Source organism: Protopterus annectens, chromosome 12.part0 (genome assembly GCF_019279795.1).
Source record: "Protopterus annectens isolate FY-2018-M chromosome 12.part0, PAN1.0, whole genome shotgun sequence".
NCBI classification, from domain to species: Eukaryota; Metazoa; Chordata; order Ceratodontiformes; family Protopteridae; genus Protopterus; species Protopterus annectens.
This window is the reverse complement of record NC_056746.1, coordinates 409,435,894-409,459,896: the sequence shown is the minus strand read 5'-3', so window position 1 is coordinate 409,459,896 and position 24,003 is coordinate 409,435,894. Positions and strand designations below refer to the sequence as shown.

At 41.2% G+C, this 24,003-nt stretch overlaps 1 protein-coding gene across 1 annotated transcript in view; it reads right to left on the bottom strand.

Moving 5' to 3' along the window:
• Positions 1-322: 322 nt before the first annotated feature.
• LOC122816611 (lectin-like) overlaps positions 323-24,003 on the bottom strand; it is a 166,809-nt gene continuing 143,128 nt past the window's right edge. The window contains exon 6 of the mRNA XM_044089518.1: positions 323-621. Coding sequence (XP_043945453.1) covers positions 542-621 — 80 coding nt within the window. The 3' untranslated portion in view covers positions 323-541. The remainder of the gene's footprint in view (positions 622-24,003) is intronic.

Genomic DNA, 24,003 nt, shown 5'->3' with positions numbered 1-24,003 from the left:
AGAACCAACACAGACACAGAGTCTACACGGTTGGATTTAAGGTTTTTGGATCACTCTACCATGTTGTTTCACTTCATTTGCATAAATTTCAGCTACTTATGCTGAAATTTGCATTTCACAAAAGTTTCCGGAATTGTCCGTGAGTGCTCATGATTGCATGCCACTACATAGAGTTTACTTAATCTAAAACTCTCAGTGCTCATGTTTGCATTGTGCCACAACACAAACACGGGAAAAACGACCATGTAAGCTTTATTGAATTGCTCCCAGTGTTTTTTTTTTAAGCAACATAAAGCAAGCATAGACATTACCAAAACACAAGTAAAGCAAATAAGCATATTTATTAACTTAAAGAAAGAAATATTTTTCCAAAACCTCAAATTTCACATAATACAGACAGTTTCAAGATTTAAAATAATTTCATAATTAGACTTATTAGCCACAAAGCTGAGGAATATGTGTGCAGCAAGCAAATAAATGACTTAATTCAGGAATCATATCCAGAATGTTTATTTAAGGTTATCAGTTGCTGAAGTGCTATTCAACTTCTGTGCATTCTGGAAGCTTTGCATACAAAAGACATCGGGGTAGCGCAGACTGCGTCATTCCACTGGTTAGAGTCTGAAATAAAAAATGTCAAACAAAGTATCAATGAGTAGTATTTGGAACCCAGATTGCATTTTGTTAATTATTTCTATATAAGATAGCCTCAAGTGATGAGCTCACATTCTGCTAACATCTTACATCTTATGGCAGCATACGTTTACTGGATATCTGCAATTTGCAAAACAGCCAAAGTAATCCTGGTGGTCTATTACATGGGACTTGAAACAGCTACTCTGCATACCAAGCACTACTGTGTCGTTTTCTGCTGCTTGTTTCTTCAGAAATAATTTGTATACTGTGGCTTGCATAAATAAATGATAGCTGTTTATGCATTTGTTTGTAAGGAATGTGTTATCCGTGTAATTATTTATTTATATTTCTTAAATAGAAAAATACAATTGAACTACCGACACACAATTGAGTAAAGGCAGTTGTAATAGATCCAGTAGAGTACTTGAAGCAATGAGCATTGCACCACAATGCATTCAGTTCCTGATGCAGGAACATGATGACTTGTCAGAAACAGTAACATCATACTTCTAATGTTGGGTGCCAATAACCCCAGCTTCAAGTGTTATGTCTGCTGTTTTACAGATTTAGCTGCCAGTGTTTGTAGTTCACTGAGTTCTGATTGGATACATCATACAGGATATGGGACAGCAGAGAAATAAAATGGGTTGGATTTCTGATGCAGTCTGATCTGCAATTGTCCTTCCAGTATGTTGTAAGCAAAAGTGAAACATTGTTGATAAATGGCAGAAATGGCTTTCCTTCTTTTTTATTTATTTTATTTAAATGATTTAATTGGGGTAGAGCACTGATCTACGAACACCTCATATAAGCTTTTCCTTGTTTCAAAAAAGAAGCACATTAATGGAAAACCATACACTACAAAAATGTACAATATGAGACATTTAACAATATAAAATATTCATTGGGATAATAACACAAGGGGGGTAGTATTGTTCATAACACTTGATGGCTAGATAAATGAGTTATAGCAGTTGTTAGACATAGAAATGTTTAATCTGACCCCATGTTGCAGAGGGATATAACACTTACTGCACCAAAGATTACCTATGTTCAGCTAATGGCAAAAATGCTGGAGTTGCAGGACAGGAAAAATGGGAGTGAATGTCTGACATCACCTCACCCATTCTGGGATGAGAGAAGTACCCTTGGCTTAGTGCAGTTGTAACATTAAGTTAAGTAGTATTTCACTTGGTTGATAGATTGACCACCCCTGGGATTCAATAAACTCCATGCAGGAATAGAGTGAACCATGTCCATTTCAGCTTAGCTTTAACAGCAGCATACCTTGCATATTCATGAAGGTGTGTTACTCCTAAGGGTAAATGGACACAAACACTACTGAGTGCAGGGGGCATGTTTAAGTAGTGCATGCACATGCAATACACCCTCTGCACTCAGAAAGTGCCATATGGCACTTTTCAAAAGCTTCTCAGTGTCTGTGGATACTGAAATCAAATAAAGTAATAAAACAGTGTCCATGGATACTGAAATAGATAGAGGAGCAAGAAATTAATGCAGGGGGTGTATAACAGGTTCTGTCACACACACACACACTGCATTGTTAAAGTGCCATACGACACTTTGCAAGTGCTTTCAGTGTCTGTGGACACAGAAAGCAGGAAGTCTGGATAGGAAACAATGCAGGGGGTGTGTGACAGGTACTGTCACACACACCCTGCATTGTCAAAGTGCCATATGGCACTTTGCAAGTTCTTTCAGTGTCCACATACACTGAAAACAGCTATTCCAACAGGAAGCAATACAGGGTGTGTGTAACAGGTACTGTCACACACCCCCTGCATTGTGAAAGAGCCGTATGGCCATACCCCTCAACTGTACAGGTTTTCACAGAATGCACAGATGCCTGCCCCACATACCTCTCAACCTCCTAGAGCAAGAAATCTGTGCAAAGTCATAAATAATGGGGGGACAAAGGCACAAAAATAGGGACACCTTTTAAATATTGCACTTACAAACTTGCAAAGTTGATAGAATAGAATACCAGATTTTTCATTAGGACAGATTTTCTGAAGGGTATGAAATCTGAAACTCAAATGTCTGTCAGCATGTTCTGACTTAAACCCTGAGTGAATTGCCAATGGTTTTCTAGAATATCACAGTCATATCAGAAATGGACCACAAATATGAGGTAATAAGCTGGACATTCTGCAAATATCTGTACAGTTGAATAAATTAAAAATTATAAAGTGGTTTTATTAATATTAATTTTTTTCCATTCTAAGGTATGTTTAAGCTTAGCTGAGGGAGTTTGGCCATTAGGGTCCTCTGCTCAGCATTGCTTAAACATATCATAGCAGCTAAATAAAAATGTATAGCTAATATCTCAACGATGAGATAACGTAATGGTCAGAGTCCCGGTTTAGTATGCAGGCTTTCACTTTTCGAGTAGGAAGACAGACACTTTATTTTTACAAAGGAAAGCATTATTAAAATATTTTTTATGTTAAATTATGTAGTAATTGATGTATGTCACCCAGGGTAGTGTAGTAGGTCCAAAATGGAAGTGTGAGTGCATATAACATGTGAAATCATCTATGTATACACAAGTGTCCCAAACAGTATAGTCACACCCCAAGGTAATGTAATGAAAGCACATAGGGGGTGTCATGCACAGTAAATCATAAACATTTAATAATATGTCAGTAATGATGAATCAATCTACAATCCTGATATACTTCTAAAATGAAAACCGAGCAATGCTAAGTAGTGCTTAAATGTGAATGCCAAGCAGCATTTATCTCAGGTAAGGGGATTTGTGTACTCTTAAGTAGTGCACAGCATTTACCCCTTTAAGCACTGTTCAACTTAACTTAGTGGACTTATCCATCTGTTAGCATTGCTTAGCTTTGTGCAAAACCACACAAACCCACTTACAGCTGCTTAAAAGTGCTTTATTCACTCTGTCTCCATCAGCCCTTGTTCTGCTCAGCAACAAAATACAGTAGAAAAAAAACACAACCATCCTGGGTAAAGTGCCCCTTCGAGCCAAAAATGCAACTGCACAGCAGATATCCAAACAAGAAAGAAGTTTAATTGATCCACACAAACAGTAATACAGTGAGCGCTTTTACGTTATCAAAACATTTCATCAGACTTTCAAATGCCCTGTCTTAACTAACATCAATAAATACTAAATTCATATGTAAAACACCAATTACACCAAAGAATCAATTATGATGTCACACATACATGAACCTGGGACCTCTCTTATTCGGTATATACTTCTCTGAGGTTCAGGCTAACACGGGGGGACTATGGCTGACAAAGTTCGCAGATGACTGCAAACTGGGAGCCATAATTGACTCTCCAGCTGACACAAGCATCCTCCAAAAGGGTCGCACGGAGACGGATGCTTGGTGCCAGAACCATGGCCTCAAGCTAAATGCTAAAAAGTGCATAGTCATCCCCTTTGGGAAAAACAAAGTGCCCACAAATTACCACATAGGTGGTAATCCATTAAGTATGGAAGAAGTAATTAGAGATTTGGGGACCAACGTAGATAGTAATCTCTCCTTTGATAATCACGTTGCCAAAGTGGTTAGAAAGACCTTCTGTATAGCCCACCTTATCACGAAAGGGTTCGCATCTAGATCAAGAGAGGTCATTGTGCCCCTCTACTCATCACTCATCAGGCCCATAATTGAATACAATGCCCCTTTTGGGATGTACCTTATCCGACACCTGCAGCAACTGGAGAGACCCCAATAGTACCTCACCAAGAGGATCATGGGCTACAAACAGATGTCCGATGCAGCTCGACTAAAGAAACTCCAGCTCTACTCAGTTGCTTACCATCTATTCAGAGGCAATCTATGACTGACGTACAAAGCCATGTCTAACCCAGAATTAATGGACATGCTCCACCTCAAAAAAATCCAAATCCCTTAGAGCTACACGCTCCAGGGACTTAAACCTCAGCACAAAAATAAATAGGACATGCTGGAGGGACAGATTCATATCCCAGAGGCTCCCCTCACTCTGGAATAGAATACCAATTCATGTTAGATATAGCCCCTCGCTGACCCTCTTCAATCGAAATCTGGATGCGTGGATGGGAAATCACAAATTCACCCCTGGGATCTCTTCTGTGTTCCTGCTCAACAAAGTCACAGTAAACTAATCTTAAAGGGCTACCTTCTGTGACCTACTATAGAGAGGCACACTAGGCTAATCTGATAGGGAGGTGAAAGCCAAATACACTCCGGCTAGGCTTATAAATGCCCTAGGGCAGATAGCCTTGTATCTACCTATGAAACCTATGAAACCTATGAAACCTATAAAAGGGTTAAAATGTTCTTATAAATTTAAACTTCTAAGCAATAGATAAGCACCTTATAAAACTACTTAATCAAATAAATATAATTATATAACATTGTATAATAAATCACTCCATATTAAAAAACATAATGTAAAAAATCATAAAAAGAATTAACTTATAGGACTCTTATAGTAGTTCCTTCACACAGAACCTAATCTAATGCGATGTCTAGTGTGCATAGTGTCTAGCCAAGAGAAAAGGTTTTAATGTTGTCCTATCATTCAAACCACTTATTCTATGAGCTTGTAGGCATATAATCCATTTATTCTCTTGACCTTCCGTATAATTCTTGACATTACCTATTAATTAATTCTAGCACTCTAAACTTAAACTTATGCATCGTCCCATAGGTCAATACATACTTTGCCAGAGCATTCTTATCATCCTCTTTGTTAACTGCATATATATGCTCCCTTACCCTTTCCCTCAGGGTCCTATTAGTTTTGCCTACATAAAATGATTTACATACTTGGCATTGTGCCAGGTATACCAAGTCACTCATCTTGCAATCAGCATATTGCTTAAAAAGATACTCTTGCCCAGTGTTAGGGTGAACAAACCTATTGTCACCTGCCATATAGGGGCACTGGTTACAGCCTCTGCAGGCAAAGGTGCCATGCCTATCAGAGCATAATACATTATGGACTCCATCTTGCTCGTAACAAAGCAGTCTCTTTAAGGACTTTGTATTCTTGTAAGTATATCTTGGTCTGGTTCCCACTATAATTGAAATATTGTCATCTACACTTAATAACTTCCAGTTCGTGTCTATTATCTCTTTCACCTTGGCATTTTTATTTGTAAAAAGAATCATTATTCTAAGCCCTATATTACTTCTTGAACCCAACTCTTCACTATCAAGTCTATTGATGTCTACACCACCATTTCTTTTAAAATTAGCAACAAAATAACCAACCCTGCCAAGTCTCAAACTCAGGACCCTGAGCATTACAAGTCACAGCAATGTACCACTACACCATCTGAGCTGCGGAAATTTATAATGCTTTTACAAACAAATCACGCATTATGGTAATTTAACATGAATTAACAAAGTCATTACTACCAAGTCTTGAACCCAGAACCCAGAACCCTGAGCACTACAATCACAGCAACATACCTCTACACAATTGAACTGTAGGAATTTGCATTGTTTTTACAAACATATACACTACAGACATTTAACATAAGGGAAAATAAATATCCATAGTACTCCTATATACATATATATTTATATATCTATAAATATATATATATATATATATATATATATATATATATATATATATATATATATATATACACACACACACACACACACACACACACACATATATAGATATATATATATATATAGATATAGATATATATATATATATATATATATATATATATATATATATATATATATATATATATATAGATATATCCAACCTTTTACTGCAAGACATCTGCAAACAGCCTGACAAAGTGGGGGAATAAAGGGCAAACAATAGTGACACATTTGAAATATGGCTGTTATACGCATAGAAGTCTGCTAGAGTAGCATGGTTTGATGTAACATATATTTTCTGATAGATTCCAGGTCTGAAACATAAATTATTGTCATTATTTACTGATGTTAATGCTCACATTATCCAAGTGATTTGTCAGAAACCCACAACTGTTATGGAGAACAGACCAAACACATGAGCCACACATCTAGACAGTGTCTAGACAGCTGGACAGTGAAGAGGTATGACTGCAGTCATGTAACAGAAGAGAAAAAACACTGAGAGCTGCCAACCATTTCACCCAGCACCTTCTGAACCACAGTAAAACCAACATGACACTACCTCAAATTAGCTCGGGGGAATTACCCATGTATTTGCAAATATATCATGCACTACAGGGATGTAACTCTAGGGAACAGCAGACATTGGTGATATATTGTCCATCCACACCTACGCACACCACAGTCACAGCAACATACCAGTACCCCAAATGAACTTTAGAGTATAACGACTGTTTGAACAAACATATCCTGATTGCCAGTCACACACTACACCGACATATACTGCCCCAACTCACAGTCTACTGGGAATCCTGAGGTGTTACAGGACATTTCTCAGTCTGCCCCTATAAACATATACACCTGATAGACCATCTGCAACTGTAGCAGCATGCACAGTCAGATAGAAAAGGATCTATGACACCCACATCTGCTACTCTCCCTACTCAGCCCAACAAACATTTACACACAACACTGCTACACAAGCTTGACAGTCTGTTAACAATGCCCAGACATACATAACTCTCAACTGTATAGATTTCCACAGAATGTCCAGGGTGTGGGACCAAATTTATGGCCACTGCTGCATAACACATCCTGGAGTCTGCTAAGTCAATGGGATGATATCAAGAGGAAAGTCACTAAATAATGATATACCATACCTCTGAACCTCTTACTGCAAGAAATCTGGTCAAAGCCTGACATACCTGGAGGATAGGGGGCCAAAAAGAGGGACATATCTCACATAATGGTTTTACAAACTGAAACAGTTGCTGGTGTTACAGGGTGTGTTGTAACATAACATAACATCCCTGAAGGATATGATGTCTGAAACACATATGGATGTCAACATTTACTAACTACAATCCTCACATTATCCTACTGATTTCTCAAATACATAAATTGTCTGAGGATCAGACCAAACAACAGGCAAACCTCTGGGCAGTCTGTGAACATCTGGACAGTTGAGAGGTATGTAAGAGACATATCACTGTCAGACGTCAAATCACTCAGAAAATGCATATGCAGACAAACCCTGTTAATCTAGCAATTTTCTATGTGTATGACAGCAATACTTGCTTACAATCTGTTCCCAATTCTGGAACTTTGTCCCCCATGTTGTTGGGCTGTCTCCACATTTCTTGTTCTGAGAGGTATTTCCATCTACCAACAGTGAATCTGTACCCCCCACACCTCCATAATGTCCCCCTTACAGGCAAGGAAAAGGGGCAAGGCCCACATGAAGGACTAAAACATAGCACTGTGTTGCTATGGCATTAGCTAATGGAAAGACAACACAGCTGCTCTGGAAACGAGTAGCAAGTAGGAGACACCGATTGGTGCACAGGCCATCACCTGCTCATTTGCATTACCTACAAAAGGCAAGCTGTTGCCTATGCAACACAGATCTGAACCTATCTACACAAAGACGGACTACACAAATCTAAATGTGCATAATTCTGAGGAAACCTTTCAACACTATAATAGGTATGTCAGTCACTTAAGCTTCTAATGGAATGCAGAAGGGGGATCCAATAATATGAAATAGGAAGTTAAACATTAGGTCGCAACAAGACATTCTGGACTCACAGGCTGCTGTCCGGCACATTTGGCCATTTCTGCTGGCTCTGTCTGCAGTGACATAGATCACAGCTCTGGCCCCTGAGTCACCCCAGGAAAGGTCAGCTCATGTATGACTACTACTGTAGTGTCTGTTCAATATTGACTGTGACACTGCTAGGCCAGCTACCTATGATGTTGTATATATCTGTATGTCACCTGTGAATGCTACTATGATACATATGCTTGTCTTACAAATGTAAGAGATGTATATAGGGTATGTGCATAGTAAACAACAGGCGCAGAAGTGTGTGTTGAACTGTAGTGCTATACTGAGCCCATACCTGTCAACTATCCAGAGTTTTGCAGATGGACCACATGTTTGCCTCATATTTGTAGAAATGCCTCATACAGTTGAGTTTTGTCTGGCAAATCACTGGCAACCCATTAAAGACTGAAGTCATAACATAATAGCATACATTTGTATGTCAGATGTCATATCCTGCGAGGTAGTCCTGTGAATGTGAGACAGTATTTGCTAGCAACTAAGTGTGTTATGGCTAAATGTATGAAGTGTTACTATTTTCCAGCCATTGCCCACCAGTGATATGTGCCTTTGTGCAGATGTCCTGCTCTAACATCAGCTAGGTGTCTTAGCATGAAACCCATGTCAATGCAAGTGTACCTTGTCCTGTAGGATGCTGATATTTGTGCAGTCACTGACACCTGCTTTGCAGCTATGGAGAGCACACTAACCCTGCTAAGTTACTCATTCCATCACATGTTTAGACTCCAAATAGAGAGCTGAAAGCCACAGAAGGTGGAGTTTTAAACATTATCATACACATACACACCTCCAGGCTGCCCAAACAGAATGACACATGGGAGAAATTCCGAGTGCAGTTAACTGTTGACAAAACACCTACTCAAATCATAGCTAGCTACAGACCTCCAACCATGACTCTAGACACCAATCACACCTATCTGGACTTGCTGGAATCTGTCAAGATTCAACCATCTACCCTGCTCCTGGGTGACTTTAACTAACCAACCATAGTGTGCATGACCTATGCTACCTGAACATGAACGCACAAATATCCCTCTGTTTTGTCAATGGCAATGCAGTGGATCAGCTGGTAAACACTCCTACAGCAGGTGGAAATATCCTGTACCTGGTCCTAACCAACAAGAGTAGCCACTGTAGCACTCCTTAAGGTGTTATCCTCCTTGGTAAGATCTGACTACATAGCCATCACTGTTCAAGTCACCATCTCCTCTGCCCTGCCCCACCCCTTGTCAGGGTCAAATAAAATTAACTTTACAGAAATGACAATAAATCTCCTCAAAGCAGGTAGACGTAGCTTTACAGCCACCATCCCATCAGTTGGAACTAGCAGTAGTGTCCAAGCCCACACCACAATACAATGTGAGCACCTACATAGCCGTATGGACCTGATAGGACGACATCATCTCCCTCAAGGTAGAGTAAACATCTGTGGTGGACAGCAGCAATGCACAAATACTTTAAAAGGTGGAAATAATTGCTGGACAGGGCCAAGATGGAGTAGGTGCCTAATTGGAAGCAATGTCACTTTGGTCAGAACAAGCAAATAAGGTAATAGGTGAATTACCCTAAGGCTATCTTTGATTGTGAACTGGACACATCAACCAAGGCCAATCACTAGGCCTTCCACACATATGTCTGCAGTCACAGAGAGAACACCCAAATCTGCTCTGTAGTGGTGGTCAATAGCACCACATACAAATATGGCATAGATATAGCCAACTTGCTGCAGACAGGTGAAGTGTAAACATCACCCCCTGTCCCCATATTGGTACACATGTGCATGCAAAGCACCTGCCCCCATCCCCTCATCATCAGGAAGAAGGTCCATAATGCCCTCTCAAAGGCTACACACAGAAGTCTCCATAGGCCTGATACCATCCCTGGCTGCATCCTACATGAACTCAGGCATGAGCTCTGAGCTCCAGTACACACTGTAGTCAACCAAAGCCAGAGCACCAGTGTCATCCCATCTGTTCAGAGGACAGCCACTGTCATCCCTATACAGAAAGACACAATCTACTTGACACAGCCAATCGTATGAACATCAACCTAACTAGCCTGTTCTGCAACAGCATGGAAAGCAATATCAAGGAGATTATGAACAGAGACATCAGCAACCTCAAAATTCTTGAGTCCACACAGTGTGGTATTCACAAAGGGAGATCAGACCTGTTAAACCTGGTCAACTTCTCTGAAGTGGTCAACAAACACAAGCACAAGGGGAAGATGGTGAGCAATGCCTACCTTCACCTAGCCCAATTCTCTCGCAATAATCCCCAGTTGGCCAGAATACATAAGCTTACACAGCTAGGTGTCAACTTGTATGTTACCAGATGGGTAGCTAACTGGCTCAGTGATAGTACCCACTCAGTCAAAGTAGTGGAAGCCACCTCTAGTAGTAGACTCTTTCAGAGCAGTGTACCCCAATGATTGGTCTGGGGGCCTCTACTGTTTGAGATATACATTTCTGAATTACAAGACAAAAGCAGTGGTCTGTTGCTGACCAGGTTTACAGATGCTTGCAAGCTGGCCACTGTCTTACATTCCCCTACTGATGTGAGCATCCTCCAAGAGGCCTTCACCCAAATTAATTACTGGTGCAAGAAGCATTGCCACAAACTGAATGCCAGGAGATGCATCATCCTCCCTGCTGTCATCCACACTAATTATGACAGTAATAATAATGTACTGGGTAAGCAGTCAGGTTTGAGGTGAGTTGTGTACCAAGGTTTATTAGCAACCTGACAGTTACCCACTGTGTGGGCACCATTGTACAGACAGCTGACTACATGGCCCACCTCACAAATACGGGTATGTCATCCAGGAACCAGGAGGCCACAACATCCCCATACTCCACCCTTATCAGATGCATTTCCAAGTACTATGGCTCCTTTGGCATGTACCTTGCCAAGCAAATGCAGTAGTTGCTGAGACCACAGAGGTTCCTGACCAGGCAAAATCTGGGTCTGCATCATCTATCCTATACAGATAGGCTGAAAGCCCTGTCCCTGTACTCAATCTCAGACAGACTGATCATAGATGACCTGTGTCTGGCATACAAGGACATTTCCAAACCAGCCTTGATGGTATTTCTGCATATCTGTAAGACAAACCCCACTCACACAACATGCATACAAGGCCCTCAGCTGGTCTGTGACATGTATAGTACTTGTTGGCAGGATAGTGTAGTGTCCCACACAATACACTGTCTGTAAAGTACACTCCCTACCCATGTCTAGCAAAGTATGTGTAAAGCCCTCCTAAAGAAGAAGCTGGATGACTGCATGGGAAACTTATAAGACAGCCCTGAGATCACGTGTGTGCCCCAGCTGGACAGGAGAAACAGGTGCTAGCTTTGAAGAGACATGGGCGAAAGTCTGGGCTAGGCCTATGAGGGCATCAGGACCAATAGCCTGGTATCATCTTATAAGATTATGCGCCTAGTACTTTACATGTTTCCTGTGTGTATTGCAGACTGTCCTGCAATGTTGTCTGAAATGAATCCCTGTGAGTCTGTACTATGTAGGTACTGCAGTGATAGTGCATACTCTTGTTCCTTCATCAGTTATCATCACATATCTTTACACCTTGTCATCATGTGTGGTCTGTATTGCAGTAAGTCAGCTCTTACAGTACTTGCATATGCACTTGGTGACACTGTATAGCTCACTCCAATAGCCTTGGTCTTGGTCAAAATTACCATTCTACTAATAGGCCCATCACACAGTAGGATTTGTCACCCTTTGTTGTGTGCCTTACAGTAGCTGTGCAGGAGATGGATTGTGGCAGGCAGAACTACCATAAGGTCTGGCCTGAAAGGCCTATAGGTGTCAAAGCTGTGTCAAACTTTACCAGGAGTGTGTCTGCACACACACACACGTGCATGTGTGTGTGTGTGTGTGTGTGTGTGTGTGTGTGTGTGTGTGTGTGTGTGTGTGTGTGTGTGTGTGTGTGTGAGCAAACATAATACTGCAGGGTATTACTTTACGTATGTTGTCTTCCCCTCATAGTTGAACATGGGGATTAGTGTCTTTCCTCCTCACAACCTGATGTCAGTGTCTTAGTGGACTCCCATGATGATAGTGGCCATAGTGAGGCACAGGAGGGGTTGTTGGGGCCTGAATCCGTGCCATTGTTTGTTATCCCACTTTCACCCACCATGTCCCCGCACACAGTCAGTATGCCCTCACATACCCAGTCCCCAGCAGCCACAGATAATGGACAGTTGAAGGATGGTGGCATGGAACAGGCTAGTGTGTTGACTATGGCAATTGTCAGTGTAGACACCAGCTATAGCCAGACAGCAGGGGAGGTAACACACACAGATGGTCAGGGGTGCTCGACGAAGGACTGCTGCACATCAAAGCCCCTGTTTCAGGTGCCACAGCAGGTGTCACCAGATGCATATTATGGTCCATCATGGAGGCACTGGCACATACTGACTGCAACAACAGACAGATGCTCTGGGTCATGACTACAGATCTGCTTGCCATGTGTGAAGACCTCCATGGCATTTGTGATGCCATACATCATTTGTGTGATGTCATGGATAAACAGTGGGATGAGACATTGTCACTGCTCGACCATGCAATGTGTGTGGTTGAGCATGTGGTGGGAGTAGTGCATTAGCCAGGTGGATGTAATCAGCAACATGATCAGCTGAGAGCCTATGTGGCCGTGCACATTCACAGTCCCATAGTGGCAATACCACCAGCACTACCGAATGGAGGGTGCTGTCCACACCACACTGGAGCAGGCCATAGGCACATTGTCCTAACCAGTCCTGTTAATAATGCAGATCCAGCAGACAGGAATCACCATCAAGGAGTAGTACTGCATCTGTCCTTGGGCCTGGTGGTGCCAGTGAGACTCCTAGCAGCACCATTTCCCACATCCCTGCCGGGATATGTTGAACCATACATCCTGCCATGTATGGTCCATGGCTGTCCAACATAGCCCTGTGTCAGGCATGCACATGGCTTGATGGTGTGCAGACAAAACCTCACACATCCCTATCACTGGCTGATCACCACCAGACATGCACAGCTCCTCTGCATGGTCCACTTGAACACCACCCCTTCAGACACACACACACACACACACACACACACACACACACACACACACACATAGAAGGTTACGTAATAGAATATATGACCACTTATATTGTATTAAAAAGAAAGACAAGAACAATGCTCTATATAGACATTTGGAAGAGAGTGATGGTTGTGATTCCTTTAGATTTGCCATTCTTGAAGTGGTCAAGAGTAATCCTAGGGGGTGTGATATCAAATCAATCCTGGGGGAAAAAAGAGATAAAATGGCAGATTAGACTGAATGCTGCCAGCCCACCAGGTATTAATGAATATATCCCTACTAAACCTCTGTTAAGAAATTAATAATAGTATATATATGGAATTAAAGGTCATCTTCATCCATTTACATACTATATATGTACTCATATATTTCAGTATATAGGAACCCAATACATTATGTGTATTTTTAAGTATGAATTTTAGGTATTTTTACTTATTGTCCATTTTGTATTCCAGGGAATTTTATTATTGTTTGGATTTATTATAGTATTTTATTTGAAGACTTTACATTAATCATTATTTTTTATGTATAAATGACGAAGAAGAGAATGTTGTTATGTGTTTTTAAAAATTTAATTGAATGTATAATTGATCAGGTGGTTTATTTGGCATTTTTTTTTAAAGTATTTAAAGTGAAGGATTGAAAGCATCAGATGTTCTGAAGAAATCTAATTTGTGTAGATGAAAGCGCTCAACCTACAGTTTTAGTGTTTCATTCAATAAAGAATTTGGCTATCGTGGATTGTGGTGTTTTTGTCCTGGGGAATGTTCTGTTAATTGTGGTAATGAGGTTGAGGTCTCTGGAATGTGTGGTGCGGAGGGATTGGGATTTCTTTAGATGTAGCATTTCTAACACGGCTGGGTCAGACATGGCTTTGTAAGTCAAGCAGAGATTGCCTCATAGAAGACGATATGAGACAGAGAATAGTTGGAGTTTTTTGAGTCTGTCCATGTAGGACATGTGTAAGACATATGTTTAATGCCTAGGATCCTCTCCGTGAGGTACTTTTGTGGCCTCTGCAGCTGTTGCAGTTGTCTAGTGAGGTATATGCCAAATGGGGCATTATACTTGATGATTGGTCTAATGAGGGAAGAGTAGAGAGAGATGATGACCTCTTTCTTCCTGGATGCAAAACTCTTGGTAATGAGATGTGCCACATAGAATGACATTCTGACCACAGTGGCAATATGTTGGTCGAGGGAGAGGTTGCTGTCAACCTGTGTCCCCAGATCTCTTATAACTCCTTCCATGTTCAGTGGGCTTCCATTGATGTGGTAATTAGTGGGAACTAAGTTTTTTCCCAAAGGGGATGACAACATTATTTTGGCATTAAGCTTAAGGCCATGGTTCCAACGCCGGTCATTGGTCTCAGTGAGGCCTTTCTGTAGGATGTCTGCATCACTTGGGGAGTTAATAATGGCTCCCAGCTTGCAGTCATTTGCAAACTTGGTCAGCCAGAGTCCCTCTGTGTTGTTCTGGACTTCTGAGATGCAGATGCCAAACAGGAGAGGACCCAGGATCAAACCCTTTGGGACTCCACTCGTGACTGGTCGGCAGTTTGACTTGGAGTCCACTACTTTCACACTGTGGGTTCTATCTGTGAGCCAATTTGCAACTCACCTAGTGATATAGGGGTGGATGCCTAGTTTAGTGAGCTTATCAATGATTCCTGAGTGAGAAATGGTATCAAAGCCCTTGGTCAAATCGAGGAAGGCTGTAAGAACTGCCTTACCCCCATCCACAGCTCTGGTGATTGTCTCAAAGAAGTCAACCAGGTTGAGCAGGCATGATCTACCTTTCACAAAACCAAATTGTGTGGGATCTAGAGTTTGAAGATTCCCTATATCCTTGTTAATTAGGTCCATGATGATGCACTCCATAGCCTTACATATCAGACTCATCAGGCTAATGGGATGATAATTCCCAGGGTCTGTAGTTGCTCCCCATTTATGGAGAGGAATGACTGTAGCAGTGCACCATTTGGTAGGGACAAAGCCTGCGTTGAGGCTGAGAGTGAACAGGACACACAGATGTGGTGCCAGTTCACTTTGTATTTCATGTAGAACACAGCCCGGCATATTATTGGGTCTCATGGAAGCTGTATTGTTGGCCTTAGACAATGCAATTTTAACCTGTGCTGCAGTGATGCTGAGTGCATGGCATTCTTCTAGTATTGTGATTGGTGCTTTTGGGGGGAGGGGTAGATTTGGCACTGAATCTGTCAGCCAGTATGTTGGAAATATCTGTTGGCTCAGTATAGGAGGTACCATTCTGCAGTAACTTGGATCAAATCCTGCTATTGCCGTGGAGATTCTTGATATAAATATAGAAGGCTTTGTGTTGTTTCTGCCACAATTCTGCCTTCATAGCTGGCTTTAGTGGTTTAGATGAGGGATCTCAACTTTTTGTTGAGGCTAATAAGGGAGTTTTTCCAGTCTTTGGACTTCACCTTTTTCTGCAACAGTTTCTTCCTTCTGCTGTAGACTTTATTAATGGAAGGGGATCAACAGACTGGCTTCCTTTTTTGTAGGAGAGCATCTTGGTTCTGTTGGGTATGGCTAGTTTCATGCATTTATGTACGTGTTTGTACAGTGCATTGGTGTATGATTCAATGGCCATGCATCTATTTTCTATTGGCAGGGGTGCCGTGAAGTTAGCCACCTCTGTTTTTAGGAGCCAAAAGTCAGCTTTGGAGAAGTTTTTCATGGTGGTTACCTTTGCGGGGGGTGTGGGTGAGATGTGGATTTCCATGGTAATTAGTTTGTGGTCGGATCTAACCAAGGAGGAATTGACTATTGGTGTAGAGCAATGGTTGGTTGCCCATGTTAGTAATAATCAGGTCAAGGATGTTGCTTCCTCTGGTGGGGTATCCAACGAAGAAAAAATATGGAGAGCACACTAAGGATCTGCCTTCCGAACAGCAACAATATAGTCCAACGAAAAAATCGATGCAGATCAACACTATGTAAAATTGATAAAACGTAGTTTAATAAGACAATGTTAAAACCATGAAAAACAATACATCCAATCCTGTGATAAGCGCTTTCAGGCTCTTGCCCTTCATCAGATAGATTATGAAAGTACCAAAATTAATTTTATATTAGTAACAGCCAATCATATTCATACTAACAACCAACTACATTTCAGTATTGTACCCGCCTGTTCTTCAAGGCGGGCTTCATGGGAATAACCTCATTAAGCCCTGGATACCTATGAGCCCCTAGCCTGTCCTGCTCTGAGAAACATAATCAAACCTTACAACCCCAACAGAACCCTTAGGTCTGAAAATAAGAAGCTTCTCACTATCTCCAAAGCCTCTAAAATACCTGGACAAAGCCTATACTCACACACTATTGCCAAAGTGTAGAAAAGACTCCCACTATTGACAAGAAGTATGCCTGGTCTAGTAGCTTTTAAAAAATCCCAAAAGCAGCATCTAAACAATCATTGGCTATGCACATGCTGTTCTCCTGGCTAATCTCACCTACACTTTATAGGAAGATAGGATCTTAGGAGGTTACTAGGCTAATGGCCCCAGGGCCCTTACAAGCCTAGCCAAGTTCAACCCATGTCCCCAAGGGTGCCTTGGTTCAAGCAGACACTGAAATCAGCACTTATTACCCTGCCAAGCAGAACACAGGTGGAACCCCCTGCAGCAAATTTCCAGTTACCCATCCAATTGTCCAAATTACTGTTAAATAGGGCCAATGAGGGGCTTTGTTTAACATGAATAGAAAACTTGTTCCAAAGGTGAGGTAACCTCTCTGAGACAAATCTGTCTGTCCAGAAAGTTCTGTTGATGTCACATACCAGGTTAAGGTCCTTTGAGCTAGTGACATGTGTGCCATTTGACTTGCGAATGTGTAGCATTTCCATTAAAGCTAGGTCAGAGATTTCTCTATATGCAAGACACAGGTCACCTCTGAGCAGTCTGTATGACACAGAGTAAAGTGGCAATGATTTCAGTCTGTCCGCATAAGACAGATCTTGAAGATCCTGAAATTGTTTTGTAAGGAAGCTTCATGGTCTCTCCAATTGCTGCAGGTATTTGGAAAGGAACATACCAAAGGGAGTGTTGAGCCTGATGAGAGAAGTGTACAGGGGAGTTATAACCTCTTTTTTTTTCTGTAGGCAATGCCCTTACGTATGAGATAAGCAATATAAAATGCCTTTCTTACCACTGTAGAGACATGGTGAGCTTAGTTAAGGTTGCTGTCAACCTGTATGCCCAATTCTCTCACCATTGATTGTGTGCTTTGGGTATTGCTATTGATGTGGTAGTGTGCATGAACATCACCCTTGCCAAAGGGAATGATAATGCATTTTTCTGCATTAAGTTTAAGACCATAACTTTGGCACCAGTCATTAATCTGCATAATACCTTCTTGCAGGATGTTGACATCACTAGGGGCTTCAATGATTGCTCCTAATTTATAGTCATTGGCAAACTTTGTCAGCCACAGTCCTTTAGTATAAGCCAGTACTTCAGAGAAGTAGTTTCTAAACAGTAGGGGTTACATAACCAATCCCTGTAGAACACCACTGGTTACAGGTCTGCTGGAGGAGGTGGAGTCCCCTATTTGGACCGTATGAGTTCTATCAGTAAGCCAGTTGGGAACACACCTGATAATATATGAGTTGACACCCAGCTGGATGAGTTTCTCAATGATGTGTGAGTGGGGGATTATGTCAAAGGCCTTGGCTAAGTCTAGGTAGGCCATATGCACAGATTTGTCCTCTTTGTTGACTGTCTTGAAGAGGTCCACCAAGTTTAACAGGCATGCTCTTCCCTTGGCAAAGCCAAATAGGGTAGGGTCGAGCATTTGGAGCATTCCTATATCTTTGTTAATAAGGTCCATGATGATTCGGTCCATGGCCTTGCAGATAAGGCTGGTCAGGCTAATGGATCTATAGTTCCTAGGGTCCATGTATGTACACCCTTTCTACATAGGGATGACGGTAGCTATTTTCCATCCCATTGGGATGAAGCCAGTGCTTAGGCTGTGATTGAAAAGCGTGACCAGTGATGATGCTAATTCCTGTTTTAACACATGTAAAACACAGCCCAGGATGCTGCCTGGTCCCATAGAAGTTGTGTTTCTGGCCTTTGAGAGGGTGCTTAAGACCTGCTCCTCAGAGATACTAGGTGGAGGACAGGTGTTAGGGATGCTTTGGGATATATGTGGCAGGGACAGGAGAGTGAAGTTTTCACTGAACCTGTCAACCAGCAGGTTTGCTATATCCACAGGTTCTGTATATGTAGTACCATTAACTACAAGTTCAGTGCAAATGCGTGCCTCACCTTTGACATTACAGATGTAACTAAGGAACGTGGTGTGGTTATCCTTAGTTGCAAAAGCTAAACTGGATTCATAGTTAGCTTTGGAGGCTTTCACTATGAGTCTTATTTGCTTGTTTAAGTTGAGGAGGGAGTGTTTCCAGTTTTCAGACCATTCCTTCCTACTCTTAGACAGTGATTTCTTTCTCCTCTTGTATAGGCTATTAATGGCAGTTGTCCACCAGGCAGGTTTGTTATTCCTTGAAGATCTTGCTTTCGTTCTATCAGGTATGGCAGAGTCAATACAATAGTTCAGGTTCTCATATAAAGCATTGGTGTATAACTCAGCATAGGTGTCTGTTCCATCAATGGGGGGACGGGTTATGGAGCTAGTTATGATGTCTCATAAGAGGTTGTAATTGGCTTTGGAGAAGTTTTTTAGTCTAGTTGTTGCTAAGAGGCAGTCTTGTATTATAGTTACTTCTTGTGAGACTGATTTGTGATCAGCTCTCACCAGGAATGGCCACACACTGGGGGTGGTGCAACAGTCCCCATGTTGGTGAGGACCAGATACAGAATGTTTAAACCCCTTGTGGGTGTGTCAACCAGCTGGTCCAGGGCATTAGAGTTAATGAAGTCCAGGAACCTTTGAGCAAGTGAGTTAAAACACATATAATTTACCCAGTCAATGGATGGGTAATTAAAGTCACCCAAAACCAGGCTGTTTGGTTGTATCTTGACTGACTCAAGTAGATTCAAGAAGGATGAGTGGTCATCCTGAGTCATGGAGGGAGTCCTATAGCTGGCAATGATCTGAAGAGGGGCCTTACCTACAGTCAATTCCACCTGAAGTAATTAAAGGGAATCTTTCTGTTTAACCAATTTAGAGGTGTATTTATCTTTAATGAATACTGAGACACAACCTCCTTTAGTTCTCATGCCTTCAGTTTGTGGTCTGAACATGTAGAAGTAAATGTAACCTTGTATAGCTGGGGTACTCTCCACAGCCTTAAACCAGGTCTCAGTGACTACACAAATGTCAGCATCTTCCAAGGTGAGGACTGCCTCCAGTGAGTGCAGTTTCTGGTTTAGACTCCTAGCATTTAGTAGCATAACCCTGAGTTTGTTTTTAGAGGGTATTTTTGCATTGGGAATTTAGTTCTTGTGACATTACCTAAAAAAGGCACTATTGGGGTGGCAAGAGCCCTAGGCAGTAACCAAAATCCGAGGGGTGACAGATGAAGACCATCTCTAGAAAAGCATCACTTTCTCCCTCCCCCTTGTAATATGCTCTGGCTTCTAGCTTTTTTCACCTACTCTTCTTTCAGTCCAACTAAAAGATTAGCTAACAGTCTTCTAATATTCTTCATATCTAATAATCCACCCCCTTTTCCTATAACTATGCCTTCTCTGTATCACAACAAAGTGATAAACATCTCAATTCTGTATAAAAAATGAACAACAATTTTAACTTCATACTATATCATAGAAAACCTTAGAACAGATTGTGCAAATATCCTAAGGCTAAGTTGTATAATATGTATGATATGTACATACGCTGTGTTTCCTCTACCAGTGTTAAAATATTGATTTGTATGTCTCATCACATGTATCTGTAACGATTCTCTTGTATATAGTTGTTTTCACTGTTGGAGTTTTTCTTCCTGGGCCTCTGCTCAAAATGGCTTATTTTTAAACCAGATGGACCATCCTGGTAAACAAATGCCAAATAAATAAATAAACAGGTCAGAAACCTCTAATGCTTTACACTGTAATTCCCCATGCCTTTCCAAAGACAATGCTCCAAAATACCATAGGATGTTCCTCCCAATGCCTAAACCTGTAGCTATTCTCTACTATAATGTGTATTCTATATACTCTTGAGAAGGTGTTGGGCCTATATGAATAGTACTTAAACACTGGATTCAGGGTTTGTCCCCAAGATGCATCCTTTATATCCATAAATTTAAAATATCTGAAAACAAACCTACCCAACCTGTGGACTCTCATGGATCTAGATCCCCCCCATCTAAATCCTTCTATAGAAGTTATGAAATTCTAGTTCCCCATATAAAGCATCATTCCCTCCTGAAATTCAGTTAGATGCCCCAGTATTACTCTGAAGTGATTCTGCTGCATTTTGTTTGGCATATACAGTGCAACAAGGGTGATTTTCTCCCAATTCCAAAGACCTCTAATTGCCAAGTACCTCCCTTTTGGATTCATCAAAGTGTCTTGGATCATTAAAAATTCTGCTTTGCTCACAGTAACATATAACCCTTTTTTACAGCCCCCACCCAAGGCTGCTGCCACTCCTCTGTACAATGTGCCTATCAGCTTATTATGTTCTTTCTTGTCTAGGTGTGTTTCCTGGAGAGCAGCCACATCCAGATTGCATTGTTTTATATAATGTTGGACCGTCCTTCTTTTAACCAGGAGCACAAAATCATTTACATTCAGCTATAATTATCTTCATCAAATATAATGGACTCCATCATAATATCCATGTAGGGGATAAATCAGTGTTTTTGTAGCATAAGCTGGCCTCCACCCCCCAACTTCTTAATGCTAAAAGGTGACGTCATGGTCAGTGAGGCTATACAGCATCCAATCTACATTAAGTAATTAAAATAATTAACACAGAAAACTTACAAAGAAGCTACAAACATTTAAAACATTAGTAAGCTGCACTTTCTTGAATTATCCTCAGACAATTTGTTGTTTATTTATTTATTATTATTTATTTACATTTGTTGACTGGGAAAATCCAACTGGACACAGGTCCTTTTTCAGCTGGAGGTCCGGGGAGAAAAGCTCCACAATAAAAACAATAATTAATTACAAGTTACAAGAAGCATAGGTAGGTTTTGTTTAACAATAGTAGTAAACAGTTAGAGTTCAAAATGAAATTATTTAGTTAAATGGTACAACACTTATATCATTGGTGCCATAAAGACTAACAGGTCAAGTCATGCATGGTCAGTGGGGCTATACAGCATCCAAACTACATTAAGTAATTAAAATAATTAACACAGAAAAACTTACAAAGAAGCTACAAACATTTAAAACATGAGCTAGCAGCTATTACCCTTTAATAACAGTGGCTAAGATTACAGCTGAGATATAGGTTTACAAGCAATGGATTTGGCTGCAATCTCAGGTAGTTAGAGGGGTGGAAGAAAGGGATTAGAGAGGTTGGGGTAGAGATATTAGAGAGGTTTGTTACAGGGGCATGTCCAGTGCTTTTTTAGATGAGATTTTAGAGCAGCTTTGAAGTTAGTGTGTGATGACACAGATGTTATAGTGTGAGGAAGGGTATTCCATAATTTTCCTATGGATTAGGAAAAGAGAGCTTCTCCAGCAGAGTTCCTGGTTTTAGTTACCTGTAATTGATTTTTGTTGCTGGAGCATAGTGGTCTGGTGGTATGATAGGGTTGGAGTAGATTTTAGAGGGAGGGGACTGTTAGAGGATGATTTCGTAGTTTGTGGGTGAGTGAGAGTTGGTACCATTGAAGGAGGTGAGGGAGTTCTAGCCAGCCTAGTTCAATAAGTGAGGTGTAGTGGTGGCTACGGTAGTTTGCGCCAGTGGCAAACTTTGCTATTTTGTTGTAGCAAGCTTCGGGTTTGCCTAACTCACTTTGCCTTAGGTTGGTAAATATTGGAGAGGCGTAGAGTAGGGTGGAGATAAGGTGGCTATTTGCAACTGAAATCTTGGCTGATTTGTTGAGGAATTGCTTATTTCTGTATAAAGCTCCCTGTTTTTTTGTGTACTTTTTTATGGTTAACGAGAAGTGGATGTCAAACTTAAGGTTATTTTCAATTTCAACTCCAAGTAGTTTGGTGTGGTCTGTTGCTGGGGATAATGGTGTTGTCATTGGTTTTAATATTAAATTGGTGGGTGTTTAGATTGTGTTTGGTGGGTTGGAAGAGGAGGAGTTTTGTTTTGTTTGGGTTAAGTATTAATTGTGCATCTGAAAGCCAAGTTTCAACTGAGGAAAAGGCTTCCTGTGTGGTCTTTTGAAGTTCAGGTAGGGAGTGGGCTGAGCAGATGATGATGGAATCATCTGCGTACTGTACGAGAGTGGCTTGTTTGGTAGCAGAGGCTAGATTATTAGGGAATAAGGAGAATATGGAGTAAGGCTCCAAGGATGGATCCTTGGGGAACACCTACTGAGACAGGGAGTTGGGGGGATATATCATTATGCCAAACAATGGATTGATGGCGGTCAGTCAGGTAGCTCTGGAACCAGTTTGTGACAGATTGAGAGAAGGATAGAGTACTGAGGACAGTGATGACTTGTTTATGAGGGACCATGTAGAATGCTTTAGATAGGTCTAGGAAAGTTGCAGAGCTGAAATAACCATTGTTTTTATGTTGAAGGATTGTATTAGTGAAAGCAAGTAAGGCAGTGGTTGTGCTGTGGTATGTTCGGAAACCATGCTGTGTGTTAGATAGGAGGTTGTTAGCAAGGAGGTAGCCTAGAACCTGAGAGTGAATGCATCTCTCAAGTATTTTTGATAGAGGAGACAGAATTGCTATGGGCCGGTAGTTAGTGAATTCTGTGGAGGGCCCACCTTTGTGGAGGGGATAATGTCGGATATTTTCCATTGTGAAGGGACATAACTTTCAGATAAAGATCGGTTAATCAGGATTGCAACTGGGTAGGCTAGGGCTTCAGCTGCAATTTTAAGGTACTCAGCTGGGAGGTTGTCAGCTGCTAGTTTTGTGGGCTTTAGTTTCGATAAGAGTGTTTTTATGCTGGAGGTATGGATAGGAGAGAAAGCGAATGCAGTGGGCAGGTTACTAGGTGTAGTTGGAGGGGGAAGGGGAGAGGGGTTGTTTTGTTTTGCTAGTGATAGAACGGATTGTGTGAAGTGAGTGTTGAAAGAGGTGACAACGTTTTCAGAGGAGTTTGTTTTGTTTGGTGGAGTGGTTCCTATTTTTCCTGGGTGGAGGATGGAGTTGATGGTTGACCAAAACTGTGTAAGGTTGTTTTGGGTGGAGTTTAGGGCAGACTGGTAATATAGGATTTTGTCTTATTTTATTAATGTTTTGACTTTGTTGCATAATTCACAGAATTTCTGTCTATAAGAAGGGCTTTTTGTCTTGCGTCAGTGATTCCAGGCTCTATCTGGGATTTTCATTTCTGATCTAGTGGCTTGTTGTAGCCATGGGGAGGACTCTGAGCCATTAACTGATGGCAGTAAGATTCTCAGTGGAAGCAAACCTCCATTTTCAACCATCCTGAATCCTA